Here is a 23,691-nt window from a genome sequence, read left to right on the forward strand (position 1 = left end):
TGCCTAGTTTGTTGAGAGACAACTTTTACTGGTTTTTGTTTTTCTGTTGCCTGGACACAATCTTACCAATCCAAATGAATCACCCCCTTTAAAGCAGACCTATACTAAAATTGTAACTGAAAGTCTTGCTCACACAAAATGAAGAATAAAGGGTGCAGTTTGGTGAAGTCTATCTTTCCAGACATTCAGAGATTATTGTAACCAAATGCCTATGCTTTCACTCATATGACCAGCAATAAACATGGAGCAGAATTTTTTTTTTTTAGAGGAAAGCAAGACTCCATTTTGGAGCTTTAAGCTACCATCAAACTGCTTTAAATGACCCACATCCCTAGCAGAAATTATTAACACAAGTCAAGTCAGTAGTTGTAGAGAAGATGAGTTTATTAATGGTAAAGCAGATCCGAGCAGACAGTGCTCACACAAGAACACGGAGGAAAGGTGGGAGTGAATAGAGGTTTCCACACTTTCTAGATCCTGCTAAAGGAAGGATTCCTGGAAGGGTACCTTACCACCTATTTCTCTTACCAGTCAGCAAGAACTGGCTTCATCCAGGAGAATTACTGTGGACAAGACGTCCGGCCCCGAACGATGTGTAACGTTTATGTTCTATGTATGTAGTGCTGAGGGTGCCAGGGGTTTACCCTTGGCATACACAAATATGCACTCACACTTATAGGGGGATTTCTATCACAGTTCTAAATAGAAGAACCATTCCTACTTCCTTCCAGACTGACATGAGGAAACTTGCTCTTTCACGTTACATTTCTACCTGATCACATGTACATCTTGCTCACTCATCACAAACATCCCAGCTCTCCCACTGCTACTAGTGTGCAATGCTCTTCATGATGCTGGAGAAGCGAAGAGGACAGAATAGTCCATGTTCATATTTTGTGCTATGAGCTGTGGCACTTTTACCCAGCATTGCAACTTGATCCAATACTTCTGTCACCTCTCTCTAGATAGGAGGGACATACCAAAGAGTAAAAAGGTAAGGAAAAAAAAAGAAAAAAAAAAAGGGAAAAAAAAGGGGAAAAAAAAAAACCTACAGCTGCTGCCTAACTGCAAGAACTGTGAGGCTGTACAGCCAGCCTCGTCTTGCCCCTAAGTGCCCCACATTAAAAGCACCTCCCCAACTATCCCAGCACCCATTCTGCAAAAGACAGCTTTGGGGGACTTTAAGCGCACGCACGCACGCACGCACACACATACACACGCACACACATACACACACACGACAATTAAGCAGGCAGGGAAAGACAGACACCAAAAGCAGATTAAGGACACTCAGTGGGGACAAGCAAGCATCCATAACTGTGACAGACACTCAACCCCTCACCCATTTCCCACAGTGGGGAAAGAAAAAGTATAGCCACCCAGTCAATCACACCTCCCTCAGCCAGCACAAGCTGGTGGATGAGAGGGGACCAGATCCTCTGCCTTCTCTGATAGAGAGAGATCCTGACATTCGGCTGCAAATTGGATATGGGGGTGTTTTGTGCACCCGCTACTTAGAAATAAAAACTCAGATCCTGAAGGGAGGGTTCTTCCTGAATTCCCTCGCCTGCCTTCACTGCTGGGGGATATTTTCTCTCCGTGTGTTAGGCAGAGGTTTGGGGGGTGCTGTGAGAGGCATGCACAAATAACGAGAAGAATGGGGGTACGATACCCCATTTCCCCCAAACTCAAGAAGTCCCAAACTTCCTCTGGATGGGAAGTTCCTGCTGTGTCCGTCAGGTAACTGTCGCCTGCGGGGCAGGGGGTTTCAGATTTGGTGGGATATGCTGGACGCTCCCCCACGCACTCCCCCCCAGATCGGTGAGGGGGGAGAGAGGGCTGCCCTCCTCAGGGCTCAGGACATATCCTGTCCTGTGCTGCTAACCCGTCATGCCATAAGTCGCTGGGTTCTTCTCCCCTTCTCTCTCAGTGTGGAGGGTTCAATGATCCATGCCCTCTCTGCTGCTTTTCTTTTTGCTGCATCAGGAGCTGCTCAAGGGCTGACGGGCCTGGGTGCATCATCGTGGTTGACCAAATGGACTGTGGAACACAAAAAAAAGAAAAATAAATAAAACAATGTATTGAAAAGCATAATAAAACATAAACCTCTAAGACTCAAGCTTTAAAATTTGTGGCATACTTAAAAATGGAAAAAATGTTTTTTCCAAAGTAGACAGTTTAAATTAAATTCACACATCCCATGTATAAATATAGCACATGACAAAAACAAAAAGTTAACTAGAGTTAATTATTTCTTGCTAAAAAATGCTTTTCTTAAGTTCCTTCAAGTAACCTGTTCTGGGTTAGGTGAAATGAAGGCAGTGTAGAGAATTGGGTACCTGGCTACCAGAAACATCAGGGCGTATTATAACATAGGAGATCACATTTTTTAATCACAAAGACCATGTCACACATACTCTCAATTAAGTTTGAGGACCAGCAAGTTACTACAATGTGTAGAGTCCAAGTACATAAAGAAAACTGGAGAGGTTATATATATTAAGAGCATCATCCCATTTCCACACTCTGTAAAGGACAGAATTGTATAGCGGGTGCTCTTGGGATTCTAAAGGTTCCCAGATTAGACTAGACTACAATTCCCACTTGGACCTGGGGTATCCTGTAGCAATAGTAAAATGTGACTCCAGGGTACAGACATCACCTCCAGGAAGCAACTGTCAGGAGAATGTGAGTTGAGGCAACCCGTGGCAGCAAGATCTCCCCTTATGTCTATGCTCAGACATGTGATAACAGTATAATAATGAGCAATGTAAGGCTCAGAGTACAAGTCAGGGCCTCAGCCAATAACCTGGACAGCTGGTCCAACCAGCCTAATCATTCAAGAACTCTTTAGAGATCAGCCAAGAGCAGAAGAAATGCACAGTTTAAGACCTGAAAAGTACTTTGCAGTTTTGCAACAAACAGAGCAGTGTCTGCAAAGCATCTTCAAGCAAAATTAGGTACCAAAGTTACTTTCTAGTTGTCATTTCAACATCAAGCCCCAAGGTGTCCACATGCAACACATCTAAATCAGACTTTATGGCTGCCCATAAAGCTGCAGAGAGAGACACAGGCTCCCACAGCAATGAGATGGATTTTACTTAAGTAATCTTTTTTTTTGGTGACAGAATACTGAATAGTATAAGATATATAAGATGTCCTATTTGTCCATAGGACAAAAAAGATAGGGTTTTTAAACAAGGCGTCATAAACTGGCATCAAGCACCTTTGAGGAAGCTTTTAATAGCAATTTTATGTAATCTATGTGCCTAAACTAGGTTTACAGAAGTGCACAATGTGCATGCCGCTTTTCTTTTTAATGGTAGATTCTTAACAGTGCAATACATGTGCAGAAGAATATGATTAAGAGGTCAGTGCAAATCAAATGGTGTCATAAACCACAACCAAGTGTTGTGCAGAGGTGCACATAACAGGTCCCCTGCTCCAACGGGGTCACCTAATGGTTGTTGCATTTGCTGTGACTGGGTGTAAAAATAGAACAGTAAGGAATCTACAGAAACAGTCCTAGGCTAGATTACCAAGTAAGAAGAAATGCAGGTAAAAAGCACAGCATTGGGGAATAATATGTTACCATTTGAGATGGTAACAAAGTTACGCAGTTATTTGTCAAAAAATGCTTTTAGTCTGAAGATACACTTCAACTTACCTTTAAGCTTTCCATCAGGGCAGCCGATGAGTCCTCTCTGGTATTGCCCTGGGCTGCCCAAGCATTAGCGCTGCTGGAATTATTCACTTGGCGCCAACTGTTCTCTGTGGATGGGGCCACAGATAGGTAGTCCAGTCCAAAGCCTCCCATTGCTAGAAAGGGGTTTAAAGACACATTTAGCATAAGTATTAACATAACTGATTTGTTACCGTTTGTAAATGTTAGGATACACGTACCTGGTTTGTCGCTCTTCCACCTGTCAGCTACTCGGCGATCTCTGTTGTCTGGGGTTCCAATAGGCCCAAAGTTGGAAAAGTGCTGGGAGGTGTGATTATGGGTTGGTGGAGAGCTGGGCAAACTGCTTGGATTAGAAGAGTGAGGAGACTGGCTGGCTGGTGTAGAGTGATCTGTTGGATGGGGAAAAATTAAAATCTTAATATTGGCAATATGTGCCAATTACTACATTTGTTTTCATTCTCTGTCAAAATATGATTTTAGTGATGGCAAAATCTTTAGAGATAGATATGTACGTTTACGTATTATAAACATACATATTTATCTCTACATACTCTAAATACATAAAATATTCACACAGAACAGTTTTTACAATGGGCATTTAAACTGGCTAAATTTAACTGAGGTAAACTGGCTGAATTTAACAGAAGGAGGCTGAAGCTATGTGTGCTACATGAAAAACAAATCCTTGCTGTCCTCAACAACCAGTCAGCTTCCAAAAGTAATTTTTGCAGTCAAGCCTGAAATTGAAACAAGCATTCACAAAGGCTGGTTATATAATATATATTAGAGAATTGAAACAAGAATTCCAACATCTTACTGATTGCCCATAACAGATTTCAAATTCAAACTGACAGAATAGTTTCAGTGTTTTATGGAGGTTTTTAGGAAGTTATTAATGTAAAAGATTATCCTGTACCATAGGGTATCCATGTTTACTTGTAATACATCATTTCAGTGCTTAATGGGTGCAGACTGACCAGAGATGAACCATATGAAAACAGGTTCTTTAAGTAGCTTTTGTCACATTAGCTGCTATTCTGTTGGAATGAATGGTCGAAAATAGATGGTCACTAGCTACAGAATCTACAAATTTGTTTTTTTTAAGCTTAATAAGGATACGTTTCCACTACATTGTAGCCCAAACGTTTAAAACCTTCTTAGCTATTAGACATTTGAAAATGAGGATGGAAAAATATACATAAAATAAATCTATCAATGATAACCTAAAGAATGACAGTGCTAGAATCTACTACAAATTTTAGGTTATCTGGCTGTCATGCTGACCCGCTTGTTCAATATCTGAAGTCACTGACCCACAATAAGTATGCATGCAATGACTGAGACAGAAATCAGAACACAAATTTACAGATTAGACAAACTCTTGTACCTTTGTCTGTGAAACAGTTTATCTCTGTTTACTCCATTTACTTACCCGAGCTTGCTGGAAGAGATGGGGACCACGGTTTACCCTCAAAGAGAGAGTAAAGAGACGTCTCTTGCTGTCCAATAGGAGGACATGACTCCGGTTTTGTACTGCATGGTGGCTTGCCATAGACCTCGTTAAACACGCTGTTACTTGGGAATCTCTCCTGTAGAAATCAGATTAGGAAAAGTTAAAGTAGTGGATACAAAACTTGGATGAGTCTAAACATCTCCTGACTCCTCTAACACACAAATGCTTTAAATGCCCTCCCTTACCTGGCTCAGTGAAAATCCAGTGAGCGAGAGGAAAGAGGGGGGCTGGGATATCAGCTCAGATGGCTTTTCCAGAAGAGACTTCTCCAAAAGAAACAGAAAGAGAATTCACTGCCAGATCTAATAGTGGCATGAAAAATGCAATCTACTATCATTGCATCGTTTGAGTTGATTTACTGGGAAATGGACTTAAAAAGGCAGCTATTCCAGGAGCATATACTGTACATATAAAACCAGAAAATATTTCTAAGGTTTCAGATACTTATCTTGGAGGACACACAAGCTTCGCCTATTGTATAGGTCATTAGCAAAATCTAACTAAATGTGGTGGACTAAATGAAAACAGTAATACATTATGCACACATTTTAGATATTATTTTGATAGGCCAAAAAGCAACAAACAAGAGTTAAAAGGAAAATAGGTTTTGGAATAAAAAAAGCTTTCATGCCTTACCACTCTAAGACAGCATCCCTTACAGACAGTTGTAGGTTAGACAATGTATGCACCACTGCAGTAGATTGTACACATTTTCCTATACCTAGATCATCAGTAACACATCCTGAAACATTAAATACCTTGGTCTTTGAGGGCTGCTTTGATATTTAAGCCACATGTACCTTTTTTATTATGTAACTCAAATGCAAAAGGTCTATGTTATCCATTGGTACTAAATTCAGCTGTCAGTTTCCTTGTAAAAAGGAAGCTACACAAAAATATTTACCTGTCAAACCTAGATATTCATGCTAAGAAGAACACGCAGACTGCAATTTCTTGTATTTTGAACATGCTAGTTGACTAATTTTCTCTAGCATCAGTAATTTGTTATCAGCCTTCTTCTTTATGAAGATGTTTGAAATTTACATTACATAAAGTAAAAATTAGAAGTGGTATAATCTATGTAGCAAAACACCAGGAGCATCACTCGAGCTGCACTGTCTGGTAGATGCTGGTTTATTATACAAACCACCTATATTGACCATTACGATGTTTAGGCCCAATGCCTGATAATCAAGCAACTGCTGCTAATGTGTGGTCATAGGGAGCCCTTAATATGCATTTGCACAAATCCACCAATATTTCTCTACAATGACAACAGTTACGCATATGGTTTTATATGGGGGCAAAGGCTTTGTTCAAGGATATGTACAGGGCAAGGGATGTGTGTAAGGTTTTGTATATCGGCAAAGGCCGTCCTGCAACTTGTTATGGCAGAAAGTGCAAATTGTGACCTTGTGTATCAATTTTTACAGGAGCTGAGTATTTTTACAAAACATCTATCGCTGCACCAAGTGTTGACTAGCTGACAAAAAAATGCATATACTTGTATTTTAAAATTATTAAAGAACAGAAGTAGATCTAATATACCATCATCTGTCATTTTGCAGAAAAGACAAAGATAGGAAGACAGTAAGCAGAAGCAGAGAGGCAGAGGAGAGCCCACCACACAGAATACATACAAAGAGGCTTCGTCCAGGGAGAGTGGCCAGAGGGCCGAGCAGAGCTGGGTACAGGTCAGGAGGAGAGGAGAAAGCCAGCTCTTCCTCCTCCTCTAGAGCAGCCAGACTCTTTAACAGGTCCGGGGGCAGGAGAGGGGAACGCTTGGGTTCCTAGTAAGAGACAGGCAGATAAAAAGAGAAAAACAAAAAAAAAAAAAAAAAAAGGGAGAAAAAAAAAAGGAGAAAAAGCAGAAAAATAAAATGGAAAAAGTACGATAGAAATATATAAAACAATGAAGAAAATTGATAAAAGAGAATATTCTGGGTATGGCAGAAAAATGGCAGCACACTATATCTCCCCCAAAATAATAAAAAAAAAAAAAATATATATATATATATATATATATATACACATATATACATACACACACACACATACATACACACTATATATACCAATTTAGATTTATTCCTTAATAATTTGGCAGCTGCTCAAAGTTCTGTGTGAATACAAAACTGTATTATATCAAGCTAATACGGTGCAGACAGTGTAAACATATGTGGAACATATGCATTTCAACTTATATTAAAAAATTAATAAAATGTACTTTTTTAAATAAACAGTCTTTTATCATAAATTCAATATTGCATTTCCACAAAGTACCTGATGTGATCACATTTAAATTGTGTCAAATGAGTTTGCAGACATTAACTGATTCTCCTTTGGTAATGGACAACCTTAGAAGAATAGTTATAATGAATGCCAAGTAGATTATAAGGCACACCATAAATTCTACCAATATTTTATCTAACTTTGAACATAATTAATTTTTAAAAAGTCGATAAGTGAAGAGAACCACTGTTGAAAGATTCTACTCTGTAGTAGTGGAAATGTGCAGGCTATTTTTAAAATTATCAGTCATTTAGCTGGGAAACAGCTGCCCAGGAAATGGAAATTAGCAGCATGTAGATAGTTTCATCTCAGTGCGTCTTATGGTCCGAAAAATACGGTATATGGACCTAATCACACGAACCTCTTATGTGCATTAGCAGCTGAAATCTAGTACAAATATAGCAATGCCTGAATTTGTATTATTAGGTTCCTGTAATATCTTATACTGGAACTATTTTCTTCAGATGTATGTCCAAAGCTTTATAACGACTGGTAACAAGTGTCTGTAATGGCACTAAGTGAACACTCCCTTCATCTGAGTTTGTCAAATTAAAGCCAGTGTAGCCCAGGTCTGGGTGGGAGCTTGATTGATGCTACTGTAGTTCCTCTACACCAAATTTCTTAGATATAGGTTTGTGCATAGAGGCACAAAAAAAATCATTTTATTCCCACCCACCATAAACCCTTATTTGTAGTCCATTGAGGGACACTCAAATCTGATATTTTAGTTTTATTCCACCACCTTTAGGAGGACTGGACATGGCCAAACGTGCAACTTTTAAGTCTGCCCAAGATGATTTCTCCAACTACCAGCATGCATCAGTTTTGTACAAAGAACCAAAGAAAACACGCGCGCGCGGGAGAAGTGCTCAAAGAAGAGAGATAGGGCAGAAATAAGAAGTGCTGTGTACAAACCAGAGCCAACATCCCCAGCACTAATACCCACAGAAATTAAACATCTGCCAGAAGTTCTTCAAGTATGGCCACTGAAAAAGCAAAGGCATATACTTATATATAGAGTGAGCCTTTGGTAAGCTAAAAAAGAAGAAATTCTAGTTTTCAGAAAAGATCCACATCTGATTCTGTGCAATCTGGATGCTTCATGAGCAGTAGTTTAGAAACAGTAAGTTGGACAGAGTTTTCCCTACCATCTTTTTGATTTTCCTTCTCTAGAAAGCAGATGACTTTGCCTACGTACACAGTTTTAGATGATGTTACAAACAGAGGCAGATTCAAAGAGTTGTAAACGGTCAGGTTTGATGCAACTTGGATGCAGACTTTGAAACTTTTTGTCACAGCTATAATGTTCTGTACAGAAAGCAAAACCGTCTAAAACTTAACCATCTTAAACCATAATAAACCACCAGAACTCAAGCTGGGATTTTAAAAGCTTTAAACTGCAGGATCTTTACCTACAGCAACATCTGTTACTAAAGCTGCAGACCCTTTGACCTAGATTATAGCTGGATCCATTATTGTAGCGGACCACAAATAGGAGAAATAAAATTAGAGATATGACAACCCATGTTAGTGGCGCTGCCTGCATCACCGACTATGGCCCACTACAGCCACGTGAAGGCAACGAAGAACAGGCAATAAGGGAAGACCTCAGTTACTCACCTAAACTCAAACAGAGGTCACAAGGGTTGTGTAGCAGAAATGGATTACAGATTAAAGATCCATGTGTCTCTACAGAGAAAGCAACAGTGGAAAGGTTCCTTATCTACACAGAATGATAGAAGAGAGCGCAAAATGCTTGTCATCAGCACACACAGAACAAAAGGAATGGAAGGGAATTTACAAGGGTTATAAAAAGGTAGCTCCCATGATATGGCCTCACTAGCAGATTTGAGTCTCCAGAGAAAGGGCAAGTGTTGCAGCAATGTCAGCAGATTAAGACTTGGGAAGTGTATATCTGCCAATATACTTTAAAAACCCAGGACTTAAGGACACAAGCATGCAGGTCCATCAAGGAGGGCCCAAGTTCTCTAAGGTTGTACTAGACAGCTGTCCAGAAAGCTTCATGTGAGAGGCCAGCTTTTGCAGTTCAATAGCACAGCAAAACAATATGACAAAAATCCTGGGTCAGTTTAAATGTTTTTTAGTTAGTCTATGTCCAGTCTTCTTGAAGGTACCAGTATAGTCCAGATATTCAAATGTGTCTGTCCTTTATTTAATGATACCAAAAAGCCTGAAAGTACAACTGACTAGAATGTTACAATGCTGTAGGATACTTCACAGTAAATACCAGAACAAAACAGTATGGAGGGGTGTCCACATAATTTGACCATAGAGAAGATGTGATGGTAAGGTGTCCACAAACATTTTGCACAAATTAAGCTGATTAGCTACAAAAAACATTCTGGAGTGTAGTAAAGTGCTGCCTTTGAACTGCAAACCCTGTTCTGTGCATGTAAGAAAGGGAAAAAGAACAAGGAAAACTCACAGCCATAAACTGTAAACAGCAAAGGATTAAGTCAAAGGATGGCTTTGAGGAAGGTGATGCATAATGGGAGATACATAGGACCTGTACACATTTCTTACCTCAAATGGCATTCTAGTCACTGCATCCTGGCCTGTACGATAGCCAGTAGGCTGGCGCTGGCTCCTTTGGTTATTAATAGACTGCTGTGCAAGGAGGCTCCGGTTATCATTTAGGCTGTAGGAGCTTTGGTCCCCCCAGTAGAAGTCTGAAATCTTCATTTCGGCAGAACCCTGGTTAAAGGTATCCATGGGAAAAGGCTTTACCTTCTTCTCCAGAGGCTGCTGCATGACAGGGTGCTGCAGACACTGCTCCAGCATACTCAGAGGTTCACTGGGCAAACGGCCATCCATGAAGTAGTTCTGCTTCATGGATTGTGGCATTAATTTTCCCAATGAGTTTGAGACTTGAGGATTGTTCCATAGCTGCTTGGAAGTGTCTGCTGCCTGTGGGTACTAAGAAATAAAAACAGTTAATACAGGAGGTTTTCAATCAAAAGTCAATTGAAAGCTTCCAAGATATCACCAAAGTTCCTTGGGGTATGACCACCTTTAGATCCATTAAAAAAAACTATTAACTCTGAAGAAGTGTGTGTATATATACACACACACACACACTTCCTCCTTACTAGTATACATCTTTGACTAGGATTTTAAATAGGATGTTTTGACTAAGACAACTGATGGTGTACATTCTTTTTGAAAACAGTATTAACCTTTTTTATTGACCTTTTTTGTTTTCAAAGTAGCTAAAATGGAGAATTGCTACTACCTGCTCACTGCGCTGTCTCTAATACTCACTTACCAGGTCCTTGCTTCCTGTAATACCTAGCAAATGTTACATAACTTAACTGTACATTAACAATAAATAATGGTACTACCACTCACATTCCTTATGAACTAGTTCTTTGTAGATCACACAATTTAAATATGTGCTTAACTGGCTGCCATTTTAAATGCTGGGTTGAAAATAATAATAAAAAAAAAAACTAAAGACAACAGTAAGTGAAACATAAAATCTATCAAGATTGAAAAAAAACAAATGTTTATGGTTTAGACAAGATTTAGCTTCTAGATTGATTACATTTTTTTAAATACCTGCTGAAGATTGGAGTGATGTAGGGGGTTCTTGCCCAGTGTTTGTATAGGTTTGGTAGGAGACTGCTGCTGCTGAGCCATTACTTGAATCTGTAGCTGTGTTGCAGTCTGATTGTTGGGCTGGGTAGGAGAACTGGACGGAGCCTGCACTTGTGGCTGGCCTGAGAGCTGGTTGCCAAGTGCCCCTTGGTTTGGTGTCCCTGGACCTGAAGGACGCTGCTGACTGTAAGGAATGTGGGATTGTTTCCCAGGTGGACCTTGGTTTCCAGCAGCTGAGTGAGATGAAGGTTGCAAAAAGGATCCTGGAACATTGACTCCAGGAGGGAAGGTATACCCAGAACTCATGGTGAATGCCACAGGTGGTGGAATGACGTAGGCAGGTGGAGGAAAACCTAACGAAAGGGGAAATGTGGTCATTAAGTATAAAGTGCGGTAAAATGTGGCTTCATGACTAAATGCAAATAAGGAATATTAAAGAATATATTCACAGCATATGAACTGACCAGGCCGGCTAGGCAGAGGTGGGAAGGCTCCAGGATGATGGATAGGTATGAACTGTGTATTGGTGCTAGGACTAGATGTGGGAGTCACTGGAGTCTTTCTTGCCTCAGAGACTGGAGTTTTCACCTGATAAATAAAAGAAAGCAATTTTAAATCACCTGATCATCACTTACAGCTTTACACAAAAAAAAAAATAAAACAAATTCTTAGTCACCTAGCTGCTTACTTCTTCCAAATCTGTACATCCCAGGCTTCCATAGCACCCCAATTGGAGGGTCTCTAGTTTTAGATTACAATGCTTTACAAGGGCTAGGGAGGGTGAGTTAATGTTAGTTATCATTAGGCTCCCATCCTGCATACTTTTCACATTCACTGTGTAGTAAAGTCAGGAATAATGCTGTGACTCCCAACATCTTATGTGACGGGCTCTCGCTTTGGAGATACAAAGTGAAACAATAATTTTCTAGCAGAGTGAAAATATAGAACCCCTGTTAGAATTTTACTGTCAAGCAGGAACAGAAGATAAGTTAAATCCATGAGGACACAAAGCATGAATTAATTTTGAAAGTTTGTAGTTTTTTTTTTTTTATTTCCCTGCATGACAAGACTATAAAATGGAGAGTAAACTACCAGCTGAGCCTGTCTCACTCCACTACAATGACTGAAGATTTCCCAAATTCCAAAGTTTAATTTAGATCCTGGAACACCAATGGATCTTATATTTGAATACCAGAGTTGTTTTTTCTATCCTTGATTTTTTACACGGCCAAAATCTACCCTGAAAACAACTATACCATCAACATCATGCCATAATACCTTACTTTCCACACTTGTCCTGGTCACTGGATAATTTAGTAGTAAAGGCTGTAAAATACCTGGCTGTGTTGATGGCATGAAAAACTAGATCTCAAGAAGATGTCATTGGAAGATGTATTTTAAATGCATGCTTAACTGAATGCATTAAATTTAGTTTTTAGGGGGTAGACAAAAAGAAGCTTCTACAAAAAAAGTTAATAGACCAATGTAATGTGCCCATTTCTTGGCATTTTTTAACCCTGTTACTGAGCTATGATGCCTTGCCTTTACTTGAGAAACATACCTGCACAGCAATGCTCTGTTTTGCAGGTTCCTGGATTTTGTCAGCAGCAGTTACTTTCTTAGGCTCATTCTTCCTTTTGTTGTTATTGTCTTTCTTGTTACCTGACGGGTTCATGCCCTTGGTATAGTCTCTTTGTTCCTTGCCAGCATTTACTGTTCTGGAGTAACTACGTGCTGGCAATTCCCGGTTTACTTCCTGTGGTTTAATGTTCTCTTTAAAAGTCACCACTGGCTTTTCAGAGGATTCGCAGCTCATGCTACGCCCAGTGGACAGTACAGATTTTAAACCGGGGCTCCCTTCAGATCTTTGAATATCTGCATGTTTGTTGTCCTGGGGAGAGGACCTGTCCTCAACATCATCTGGTTCTTCTATCATTAATTCTGGGATATCCGTAGAAAAAACTATTTTTCCATCAATGCTGCGACACTGCATAAGCCTGTAACAGAAAATCTATTTTAGCAACGAAAAATAATTATCAAAAAGTTAATTTTGAACTGACCTCAAGGAAAATTTCTAGGAAAACTGAAAATCTCCAAAGTGTTGAATTAATAGGTTAACTTATGTATTAACTTCCCACAAATCTCTAGAATTTTTATTGAAATCCAAAAAAAATCTATCTTAAAATGGAAATTTAGGCCACTATTGCAAATAGATATCAGGGTATAGTTGTCTGAGATCCCAAGAACTATAGATGGCATTTTCAGAAGGAGGTCAGGCTTTCTTTAAGGTGTCTTTTAGAGACAGAAAAAAATGAAATAATATAGATAATATAGGAATATATGCTGTTTAAAATCTAATCTCAAAAACTAAGTTAAATATTAGCTTATCAGTTCTAGGTCTGTTGGTTGCTGTCATTTCCTTTTTTTAGGCTTTTTGTCCTCAACAATTCTGAAAACAATACGCTTACTGTTCCTAAGTGGTAATGCTCATTTATTCACTCCTCTTATCTTAGAAGTGTTGTCATTCTAGGCTATTTTCTTTTAGCCTATAAAATGATTCTGCCTTTCCATCTCATTACATGGGAGGAGAATGTCATTTATAGGAGGTCCCTTGGAAGAAAGATAATATTTGACATACGAGATTGAAGTCAAACATGCCACATGTTTGAACATAAACATGCCACTATCAGATCAAATAACTGGTAATTAACCTCTAATTATGCCAAAGGTATATATCTACAATTATCAAACCTTACTCTCCATGCTAAAATTGACTGAGCAAGGACCGTTGCAATCAGACTGCTGTTTCTACTTTTACAGTGAGCAGCCCCAAGGAGAGCTGAAACACCTTAGACATGCTGTATGGAATATTTGGCCACATGTCAGATGCAATCTTGTACATATTGCTGTGACTCAATAAAAGATGTTAGCATGTTAGCAAAGAGGGAAAAAAAAAAAAAGAGAAAAAAAAAAGAAAATGGTACACACCGTGGCTGGTTTTCGCAAATCCATTTCCCCAATGATACAAGACGTACTGGTCTCATTCGACGATGCTGGGTCTCTCGATCTCCAATAATGGCTTGATGACCTCTGGAGAAATCAAGGTTCCTAAACAGGAAAGAAAAAGTAGACTTGGAATCTATTTAGGTGAACTACCCATACCTATCTGGGCAGACCAAAAAAAGAAGCCAATATGTAATTCTTCAAAATCACCATAATATATGAAAGATTAAGCTTATCAACAGTTAACTGGTGCTTAATTAATATGCAAAAAACGTACTTCTGTTCTTCAGTGATCTATACTTACCTAAATGCAGGTCGAAGAGCAAGGAATCCCTGCAGCTCAAATTCCTCTGGAAGTGGCAACACTGGTGGTAGAAAAACAAAATAAGATTATCAATACCCAAACCATCAAAAAACACATATATATATACTTTTAAATTCTGAATTTTTTTAGTGCCACCGTAGGCCCATCACTCTTATTGCTAGTGAGATTTTGCTAACCAGAAGGATGACACATACCCACTTTAATAGTGTTGCTCCTTTGCTGCCTAAAAGGCTTGGTGTTCCAATAGGAATGACGTTGGTGATGAGCTAGTGACACAGCAAGCGAGAGTGTTTTTACTCCCTGATATGTCAGCCAAAGTGAACATGCTCCTGTCAGGTTTTTACCAGAGACAGAATCCCCAGTGTGACATAGCCTTTACACAAGGGGATAAACTGTTTTTTAGGACCTACAGGTATCTTCGTACATAGTACACCACCGTAAAACCTTATTTACCATATAATGCTGACAGAATAAATTTAACAAACCAGCATAGTGGGTATCATTGAGGCCCCATTTTCCCCCCAGGTTGAGAGCTCTTCAATATTGCCATATTTGGGTAGATGTACCAGTGGGATTGTGGAGTAATTCAACATCAAAATAAAAAGCAGAAACACTCCCCTCCCCTTTCCAGCAGTGAAGTAAAAGTCGTCAAGCCTTTAATCCCTAGTGTCAAAAAAGCAGACACTCAGAGGGGAGCAGAGCTACAGAGAAAACGGACTTGAACTTCAAGTACTTTCACTGTAAACTTTCAAAAATGTCTCTATAGTACCTGCAGCTACAAGAATTCAGCATGGGTTTTATTGTCCATTTACTGCTTGTTAAGAATATACTTGAATATCCACAGCCTAGCCACAGGTTCAAAGCACATTACTTACTGTTGGCATTGGTTAGGTCTTCCTCGAGTACATGAAAACTGTTTAATAGGGAAATCAGCCATGGCCACACACTGCAAATAGAAAAGGCAAATTTTCAAAAGCTAAATTCACAAAAATTAACAATTATCCAATATAAAAAAAGGATACACAAAGCTTGTTTTATATGTATTGTGTGCTTTTTTATTTGGCAGGAAGACCTCAGCTTAAAGCAAATGCATTGATGTGCGGACAAAAAATATTTGCTTTCATTTTTTTTAATCTGTACTACCAGTGTTCTCCTCAGTCACTTTTACCCACTCTGCACTTTTCAGCAAACACACGGCTGTTTTTGGGAGGCTACTGAAGAGTTGGGTTACAATACAGGGGCCGCCACCCTCCTTTCTGAGGAGAATACTGAAGTCTGACTTAAATAATAGCCACATAATGCTAGAGAACGGACATTTAGCAGGAAGTGATCACCAACTGGAGCACTATATGTATCTCATAGCATGCATATTTTAGTGGGACGTCAAAGAAATTTGGGTGTATACTGAATCTCTAATGATCATTGTATATACTGATTACAATTATTCAAAATCCAGACAATTCACAGGTATGTTAGAGCTCGCAGAAATTAGTTAGGTTTTCTGTAATATATGCATGCATGTCTAGATGCTCAAACGTACAAGAAGGATGTAATTCACTGAAATATAGAGAGAAGCCATTACATCAGCACAATGAGATAGTTTTGAAATGTACAATGCTCTGGAGATGAAGTTTTTGTTTAAATGCAGATATATGTTTTTGGCATTGTTTAAACATGTCCCCTGGTACAGTCAGCATGCCTGTCAGGTGTTCAGCTAACTACAGCACAATTTTCCACACAGCTGCAGGCTAGCTTCAGATGTGTGACTGAAACCACCAAAACCAAGATCAGCTTCACATCCAGGCAATTAGCATTCTTTAATATGTGTTTAGAAATGGCAGCATACATAAACTCCCAATATAGGTCTGCTTTAGCTGTATCTTTTACATACTAACAAAGAAAAGAAACTTGTTAATAATGTCACCTATGATTCTAGGAAGAGATCTGGGAAATTCACATACAGGCCAGGCCCTATATAAAGGGCATATAACAATGTGCAACAATCCACAGAACCCATTTAGAATTTGAGGTTCTGTAACAAAAGAGAATGCTGCTATAGGTCAGTTTTTGCAGTTTTATAAAAGTTTTCTTGGAAGAACAACTGCATTTTAACTCAATGTCCCCTTTTTTAAAAAAAAAAAAAAAAAAAAAATTGTCCCTTACTACTGTCTTTCCTCCACGGCAGCTTCCTGGAATACACTAGGACGCAGTTTCATCCAGTCCAGCGACACCTTGATAGCAGGAAGTGGATCGGCACAGGATGTATCATCACAGTGGTGGGTCTTTAATGGGCTTCTGCAAAGGATACCTAGGAACGACACTGTAGATAGAGAATGTAACAATGAACAAACTAGAACATACAAACTTCACAAAGTGGAAATACAAACAAAACTATCACAAAACTAGGATTTGAATTTCAGTAGTTCCATTGTATTCGCTTTTTAGCACAAAGTAAATTAAAAAAAACTGACTAAGCTGGAAGAATAATTTTTCCTTGTGCTTAACTACCCATAGACTTTTATTTCCTCTGTCTGCAGTCTCTTAAACCTCTATTAAAAAAATCCAGGAAATTACATTCCTGAAACTAAAAAACATTTAGTTTGTATTGAAATTGTAATAATTTAGGGGAAAAAAAAAAAAAAAACTTCAGACAGGGGCATAACAATGGCTCAAAGACATTTTGTTGGGGGGGATGAAACAGACAAACTGCAAGGTGAAAAAGTTGAAGGCAGTAGACCAACCTTTAAAATGCACTATTAATTTCTATAATATATGCTTCGATTAAACAAAAAAAAAACAAACAAAAAAAAAAAAAATATAAAAAAATTTGCAACAAAAATTTTACAATTCAGGCATCCAACACTACTAAACATTTTGATAGTCTGATATCCTGCCATGTCATGAAAACCCACTAGAGATTCAGACATCTCAGTTCAGAATAATAGAATCACATTAACACTTACTAAAGAGAGCCAGAAGCTGGGACCAGCAAAGTTCCTCTTCTGTGCTAAAGCTCTGTTGCTCGGCCTCTGTGCCGAAACTCCGCAAGTGGTGCAGCTGAAACAGGTTTATCACTGTGATGTGAACCAACTGTTGCGCATTAAAGGCTTTCTGAAAGAGCATATTCTGAAAGAAAGCAAAAGTGGGCAAATCATTAAGATATTTAAGGAAGTGGTTAATGTCAGCAATATGATCAACGGGATTTAAAGAAAACCCTTAGTGGATCTTTTTAATTACTATTCAGTTATATTCCTTGTGTACACTGGTGGTAGTAATTGTTGGCATCCAAAAAACTTGTGGTGCACCTTTGTAATAATCCAGTTTTATGTTTTGTGAATGTTGATGTCAGTAGGGGAGTTTAGAACATATCCAAGATGTGTTCCTCACACTCTCAAAAGCTTGAAGAAACATGGGATACAACAAATAATTACAAAAGCAGAATTACAAAATCTTTAGTAAAGAGGTATAGTAATTAACATTGGCATTTTAAGAATGTATTTAGCAGTTTAGGTTTTCCTTTAGGGGTTAGTTGGTGCTTTGTTTTTATCCGATCATACACGTAAATGTGAATGTGTTGTTAATGCTTAACATGAAAGTATCTCAGATGCCAAAATTACAGTGATTTTGCAATGTACAAACGTTTATTGTTCTTATAGGCTTTTATAACATAGATATAGACAATGCCGTCTATGTAAACACAGGTTTATTACTCCATAAGGGATTGTGTACATGAACGTTCAGAAAGTTCTGGATCTCTAAAGAATTCCTCTGCATTAATTACAACAAACCAGATATTTAAAATACTAGAAATTCCTACCAACACACCTGATGTATGTTGATAGAATTGATGGGGTTTCAAAACAACAATTAAAAAAAAAAAAAAAAAAAAGGAATTTTATTTGACCTTTGTACAACAGGCACTATGCTAGAATTAGATTTTATGACAATGTTAACAGCATCGTTAATGAAGAGGAACAATGGCAGGGTTCAGTTGGCTGTGTATGCTACTGAAGAAGTAATCCTTAAAAGCAGGAAAGTTATTTATACAATTGCTATGTATTTCATCACAAGTGCTTTTGAAATGTATTGGTCTTTGATGAGATTCAGATGTTTTCTGGAATGATCAATGTAAAAACAATGGCTTTCAGCATGCTCTCTCAGTAGATGTCAAAGGTAGATGTAACTTTAAAAACCTGGCTTTTTTTTGGGGGGGGATGACCTAAAGCCTTTTATGACACTCACCTTGAACTGCTCCTCCAGCTGCTCTCGCAAAGGGCTCACTTTATCCAGATTCTTTGTTAGGTACACATGTCCATGGAACTTAATGAAAGCCTTGATAAAATCAGAGACACCCCAGCGTTTCTTCACCTCCTCACGACTATGAACAACCAAGGGAAGAAATTAGCACAGTGAAAAGTAAAAGAATAATATGAAGTGACATCTATGGTTAAATAACTGTACCTTTCCAAAGCTTTGGAGAGTGCCTTCTGTAAGTTGGTGGAAGCCGCTGGGAAAGGAAATTTAACAGCGATGCTGCGGCAGTAGTAAAAAATAGTGGTCAGATGATCCCCCTTTGAGGAGGCAAGAATGGCCAGCTGATTATAAGGCTGACCTGCAAAATAATAACAAAAAGTCTTGTTACAGCAAACGGAAATGTTAGTCTGAAAACAATGATCTTTACACCTGTACATGGAGCGAAGAAAATCAAGCATGAAAACATGTGAACCTGAGAATCAGGTAAGTAATTAAGTGAATTACATAAAGTGTCTAACTTTGAACCAGATATAGCTTGGGAGACTGGGAAGACTTCTTTGGAACTTTAATGCTTTATAGAAGCCGACACACCCATTTTGTGGTTTCACCTCGGAGTTATTTTCAGTGACAAAAGTCCACACACGGGGTGGAATTGCTAGGGAGTTTTAAAGTCCTACCTGGTTCCCACGTTCCAGGGGCAACCTCCAGCGATGCCTGGCATCCGCTTCCCCTCGGCGATGCCGATCGGTATCTGCGTCCCTGGCGTATGAATGTTGGGGATGCAGATGCTGGCTGGGCATCTGCTTGCGAGCCTTGGGCTGGAGGGCGGGACCGTGGGGCTGCTAGGTGGGAAGTTTAAAAGAGTATTTTTAAATGTACTGCTTTTACATTTAAAACTACTCAATTATACCGCCAGGGACCTTAAACAGACATTAAAGCGTACCTATACTCACAAAATCAGCTTTGGCTTATGAATAAGTTATATTCATCTAAATACTTTTTTTCAGCTTGCTTTTACCCTCAAACATTAAAAACGAATTCTGGCCACGCCTTAAGGTCTCTCCATCGCCTAGGCGGTGAGGTGCAATCTGGGAAATGCCATCCTGGGTGGGAGTGTTTCTAATCTATGCCTACTGCCCTAATTATGCAGATTTTTTTTTGTCACTGTGCGCCTGCTCCGTCTGCAGCTGGTGAGCTTGTGAGCTCTGCGTGCAGTGAGGGAGGGGGAGAAGGTCAGGAGAGGAAGAAAACGTAAACTTGCCAGTCACAAGGTGGCCACTTCTAAACACTTCAGAAATCATTATATATTGCATAGATACAAGATGATCCAGCCAGTGCCACCAGGGAAGACTAACATTTTAGTGCAAGTAAGTTAGAATAGATTATTAATTGAAAGACTAGTTTTTGAAAATAGCTCCTCTTTATGGCCAACCACTGGTAAAACACTTTTAAGGGAGGTTTTTATATCCCTTAGTGGCTGTAATGAAGTAGATTAATTGAACTAATCTTACTAATTTTTTTTTAGGTTATTAACCTCCTGGGCATGAAAAAGAAAAAAGATGCTAAAAGCGGTAACCCTATGGGAAGTAATAGTAAATCGCTACTTACCTGATCGTCCGTCTTCTTTCTTCCTCTTCACTCAATGAGTCACAGCGGAAGTTCCCGGTGACGTTGGTGTGTGTGAGCACGTTGCCGGCGGGGCAGGAAATTCAAATCAATTTGTATTGCATTCAATACAAAATAACTATTAATAATTAATAATAATATTAATTGAATGCAATACAGTAGATTTATATGTGTAAAAAGCAGTACATTGTCTTTCAGGAACATTTATTTTACAGTATAATATAATAGTATGAGTATATTATTTTTTAAATTCATTTAATTTATTATTTTGACATGATTTTGTGTTTCAACTTTTTCATACTATTTTATTATTCTGTAAAATATATTTTCGTGAAAAACAATGTACCGCTTTTAGACATAAATCAGGACAGAAATGAACCGCCCAGGAGGTTAATACAGATTACTAAATATGAAGACAAATTGCACCCTGTTTAACAAGCTCTGCAAAGATCAACAAAGTAAAAGATTATTGTGTAGTAGTAAAAATAAATAAATATTTAAAAACAAAAGAGCAAAACATCAAATGATGGTTCTCATCTCACCATTGGAAGGGACAAGTTGAGCAGCATGTCTATAATAGGATTCAGCCTGGCTTGTTTGATTCCTATAGCGAGCTGATTAAAAACAAAAGAAAGACTTTAAGAGATCAATTTCATAGACAAAATTTGACATTATACAACTTCCTAAACATCAATAATTTGGCTGCCTGACCACAACACTGGGTAAACCATGAAGTAAAGCCAGAATTGAGAGGACTTCACTGTTAAAGCAAATCAGAACAAAGAACCTGCCATAGAACTCCTAGATTATTTAAAAAAGAAACACAAGGCGAAATAAAAACTGGAGATGTGACTACTGCACAAGTATCTCTTACAATGTGGTTAATTTGTCCTAAATATTGCATTGTATATATGCATGTGGGCCTCCTTTGTGGCCCCAAGCTGGTATATTGATTTAAACAAAGCCCACAATTCATCACCAGTGGAGAGATCCTTGATTTACTTACATATTTTTGAGGTTGAATGCACACGGTAAAGTCTCATTGTCTGGGCTAATAATGTAAGTTGTGATTTTTACTATACAATTACTTGAAAAGTTCTATAACTTTCCAAATATGTAGTATTTTTTTAGTAAATATGTACTCATTTCAGTCCTGCCTGGAGTTTGACAAGCCTACGCCAGTACCCCGCCCCATACCTTTGGAAAGTAGCCTTAAATATAAATAAAAAAAAAGTTACACAAAAAGTACTTGTGTAAAATATAAAAATGGGCAATTGTAAATCTCCAAATATCCCTATTTTATTAACTGTCTCACCAATGTCTCCAAGGTGTACCAGGCAGTGCTGGCAAATATAAGCACAGGATCTGGACTGAGGCTTCACCACCGTCCCACAGTGCATCTGCTTATTGCTGATGATTCCCAGCTGGGAGGACTTGACACGACATGGCAAATCCACATTAAACACAGTGCATAACTCCTGCAAAAGCTTTGAGAGAGAAGGATATGTGAGATGTCAATAGAAAGCATAATCACAGGTAGAATGGTCATCTACATGCAAAGCCTTCCATCTTACCTGTGTATAAAATCCACTAGCTGCCTCCAGAAACAGTGAAAGATTGGCCTGCACCTCGCTACGATTTGGATTTGCTCGGTTTTTGGCCTGCCCTTGCAGTGTTGTGATTTGATTTTTGAAAGCATGATTCCAACTGTGGACAAAATACAGGATTATGGATTTAGAAAAAAACTTAATTATTATTATTGCAAACATTCTAACTAAACAATTGTACAGATGACCTAGCTTAAATATAACTAATATACAACTCTTTTAAAAGAAGGATATAACACATAACATTTAAATTTAGAAAAACAAAGAGCAGGGATAATTCACGGTTTGCACGCTGTAAAAATGTGCATAGCTTTTAACACTGTTTTTCCACTGCAAAACTGTGTAGACAAGGCAAAGTATATAAGAATCAAAGAAAAGTACCAGCTTATAAAAGGAGGGTAAAGACCACCAATATGTTTCTTTGACTGCTAGGAAATATTAGGGTCAAATTGTCTGGTGAGTGTGGGTACATTCATCTGAATATGGAAGTACTGCCTACTTGCTGTCCATCCTTCCCTTCCGTTTGGATTTCTTTGCATGTGACACATTTTCATTCCCATTATAACCTTAGAAGTTAAAATGTTATATAAGTTTTTATATAGTCTGTTTGGGTTATGTCCTTTTGTTATTATTGCAGGAGTTTGGAAGTTTTTAGATACATTTTTTGGAGATTATTTTTAAAAAGTCCCAGAGTGCATTAAGAAACTGCTTCAAGGCATCATCATTCTTACAGTCACAAAGAATATAAGGAGGTGTGCACATCTAAAAAATATAAAAAAAAACAAAACGCATACCAATATAATGTGCATAGAAGACTAGGAAATCTGGGCCAGTGGATAAACTTTCATCAACTGGCTTGAAGGAGGAGCAGCAAGATGAGCTTAAACTGTACCTGAACGCTAGATGTCTTGTTTGCACATTAGGAATATGTATTCCATTGAAGAAGGAGACACCTTTGTCTCTCTGTAGTCCTATTTAGCACATGGTTTTACTTTCTGTTCTCCATTCTTATCTAGTCCATAGTACTAAACCTGTTCCTTTATCCACTCAGTCAAGGCTGGGGGAAAAAAAGCCAAACTTAACAGAGAATTAAGCATAGAATGCTCACATAAGCTAGGAGCTCTTGGAAGCAGTATATGGTTAATTCCATATCAGTTTACTTTTGGTTCTTTGCCAGGAAAGTCAGGCTGATATCTTGTAATTACACAGGTTGGGGAAGAGTAGGTTGGAGCACACTCTGAGAGAGACAGTCATTTAGGCTTTCAACTTGGTTTATTGTCCTGGGCATGTGGCATTACGTAATGCTGTATCATATGGCTGTAATGCCCTCAAGGGTGGCTACATAGTGGGCTCCATGAGGACCTACACAGCAGCAAAAAGTCACCCTAAAAAAAAACTTGGTGGAGAAGGTTTTATGTACAGAAAATCCTAACAAACGTCAGCTAGAAGAACAAAGCACAACATAAATGCTGTGGTCTGCAGCAATATTCATCTTAAGAAGGTTTAATAACACTTTAAAGAAAGGAAACAAGTATTATGCACAGTTTGTTATATTAATGATAGCTAATAACAATTTAATTCTTTTGTTTGAGTTGTAATCTGACACAGAACATACTGCCAGTGTTTAACTGTAATTGCAGATTTGATTTTAGCAAACCTGCAGTTATAAAAGATGTCTGCCCAATCCAAACTGCTAGATCCGGAAAGAAAACTTTCTGGAAGCAATGCATTATGATGTTGGCTAGATAGACAATTCATATAAAGGAAG

General features: G+C 38.5%; 1 protein-coding gene across 6 annotated transcripts in view; it reads right to left on the reverse strand.

The window, feature by feature from the left end:
• Positions 1-362: 362 nt before the first annotated feature.
• Positions 363-23,691, reverse strand: part of SMG7 (SMG7 nonsense mediated mRNA decay factor) — a 43,826-nt gene continuing 20,497 nt past the window's right edge. Inside the window, exons 4-23 of one of the 6 annotated variants that reach the window (XM_072419761.1) lie at positions 21,891-22,023; positions 21,632-21,803; positions 20,859-20,930; positions 18,898-19,048; positions 18,679-18,814; positions 17,400-17,562; positions 16,600-16,756; positions 15,312-15,382; positions 14,416-14,476; positions 14,097-14,216; positions 12,670-13,105; positions 11,573-11,696; positions 11,070-11,461; positions 10,035-10,427; positions 6,839-6,988; positions 5,384-5,464; positions 5,118-5,274; positions 3,904-4,074; positions 3,668-3,819; positions 363-2,040 (exon numbers count right to left, since the gene is read on the reverse strand). In XM_072419761.1, the coding sequence (XP_072275862.1) occupies positions 1,927-2,040; positions 3,668-3,819; positions 3,904-4,074; positions 5,118-5,274; positions 5,384-5,464; positions 6,839-6,988; positions 10,035-10,427; positions 11,070-11,461; positions 11,573-11,696; positions 12,670-13,105; positions 14,097-14,216; positions 14,416-14,476; positions 15,312-15,382; positions 16,600-16,756; positions 17,400-17,562; positions 18,679-18,814; positions 18,898-19,048; positions 20,859-20,930; positions 21,632-21,803; positions 21,891-22,023 (3,406 nt within the window). In that variant the 3' untranslated portion in view covers positions 363-1,926. The remainder of the gene's footprint in view (positions 2,041-3,667; positions 3,820-3,903; positions 4,075-5,117; positions 5,275-5,383; positions 5,465-6,838; positions 6,989-10,034; positions 10,428-11,069; positions 11,462-11,572; positions 11,697-12,669; positions 13,106-14,096; positions 14,217-14,415; positions 14,477-15,311; positions 15,383-16,599; positions 16,757-17,399; positions 17,563-18,678; positions 18,815-18,897; positions 19,049-20,858; positions 20,931-21,631; positions 21,804-21,890; positions 22,024-23,691) is intronic. The other 5 variants (XM_072419762.1, XM_072419766.1, XM_072419764.1 and 2 more) reach the window with 5 other exon arrangements.

Source organism: Pyxicephalus adspersus, chromosome 8 (genome assembly GCF_032062135.1).
Source record: "Pyxicephalus adspersus chromosome 8, UCB_Pads_2.0, whole genome shotgun sequence".
Lineage (NCBI taxonomy): Eukaryota > Metazoa > Chordata > Amphibia > Anura > Pyxicephalidae > Pyxicephalus > Pyxicephalus adspersus.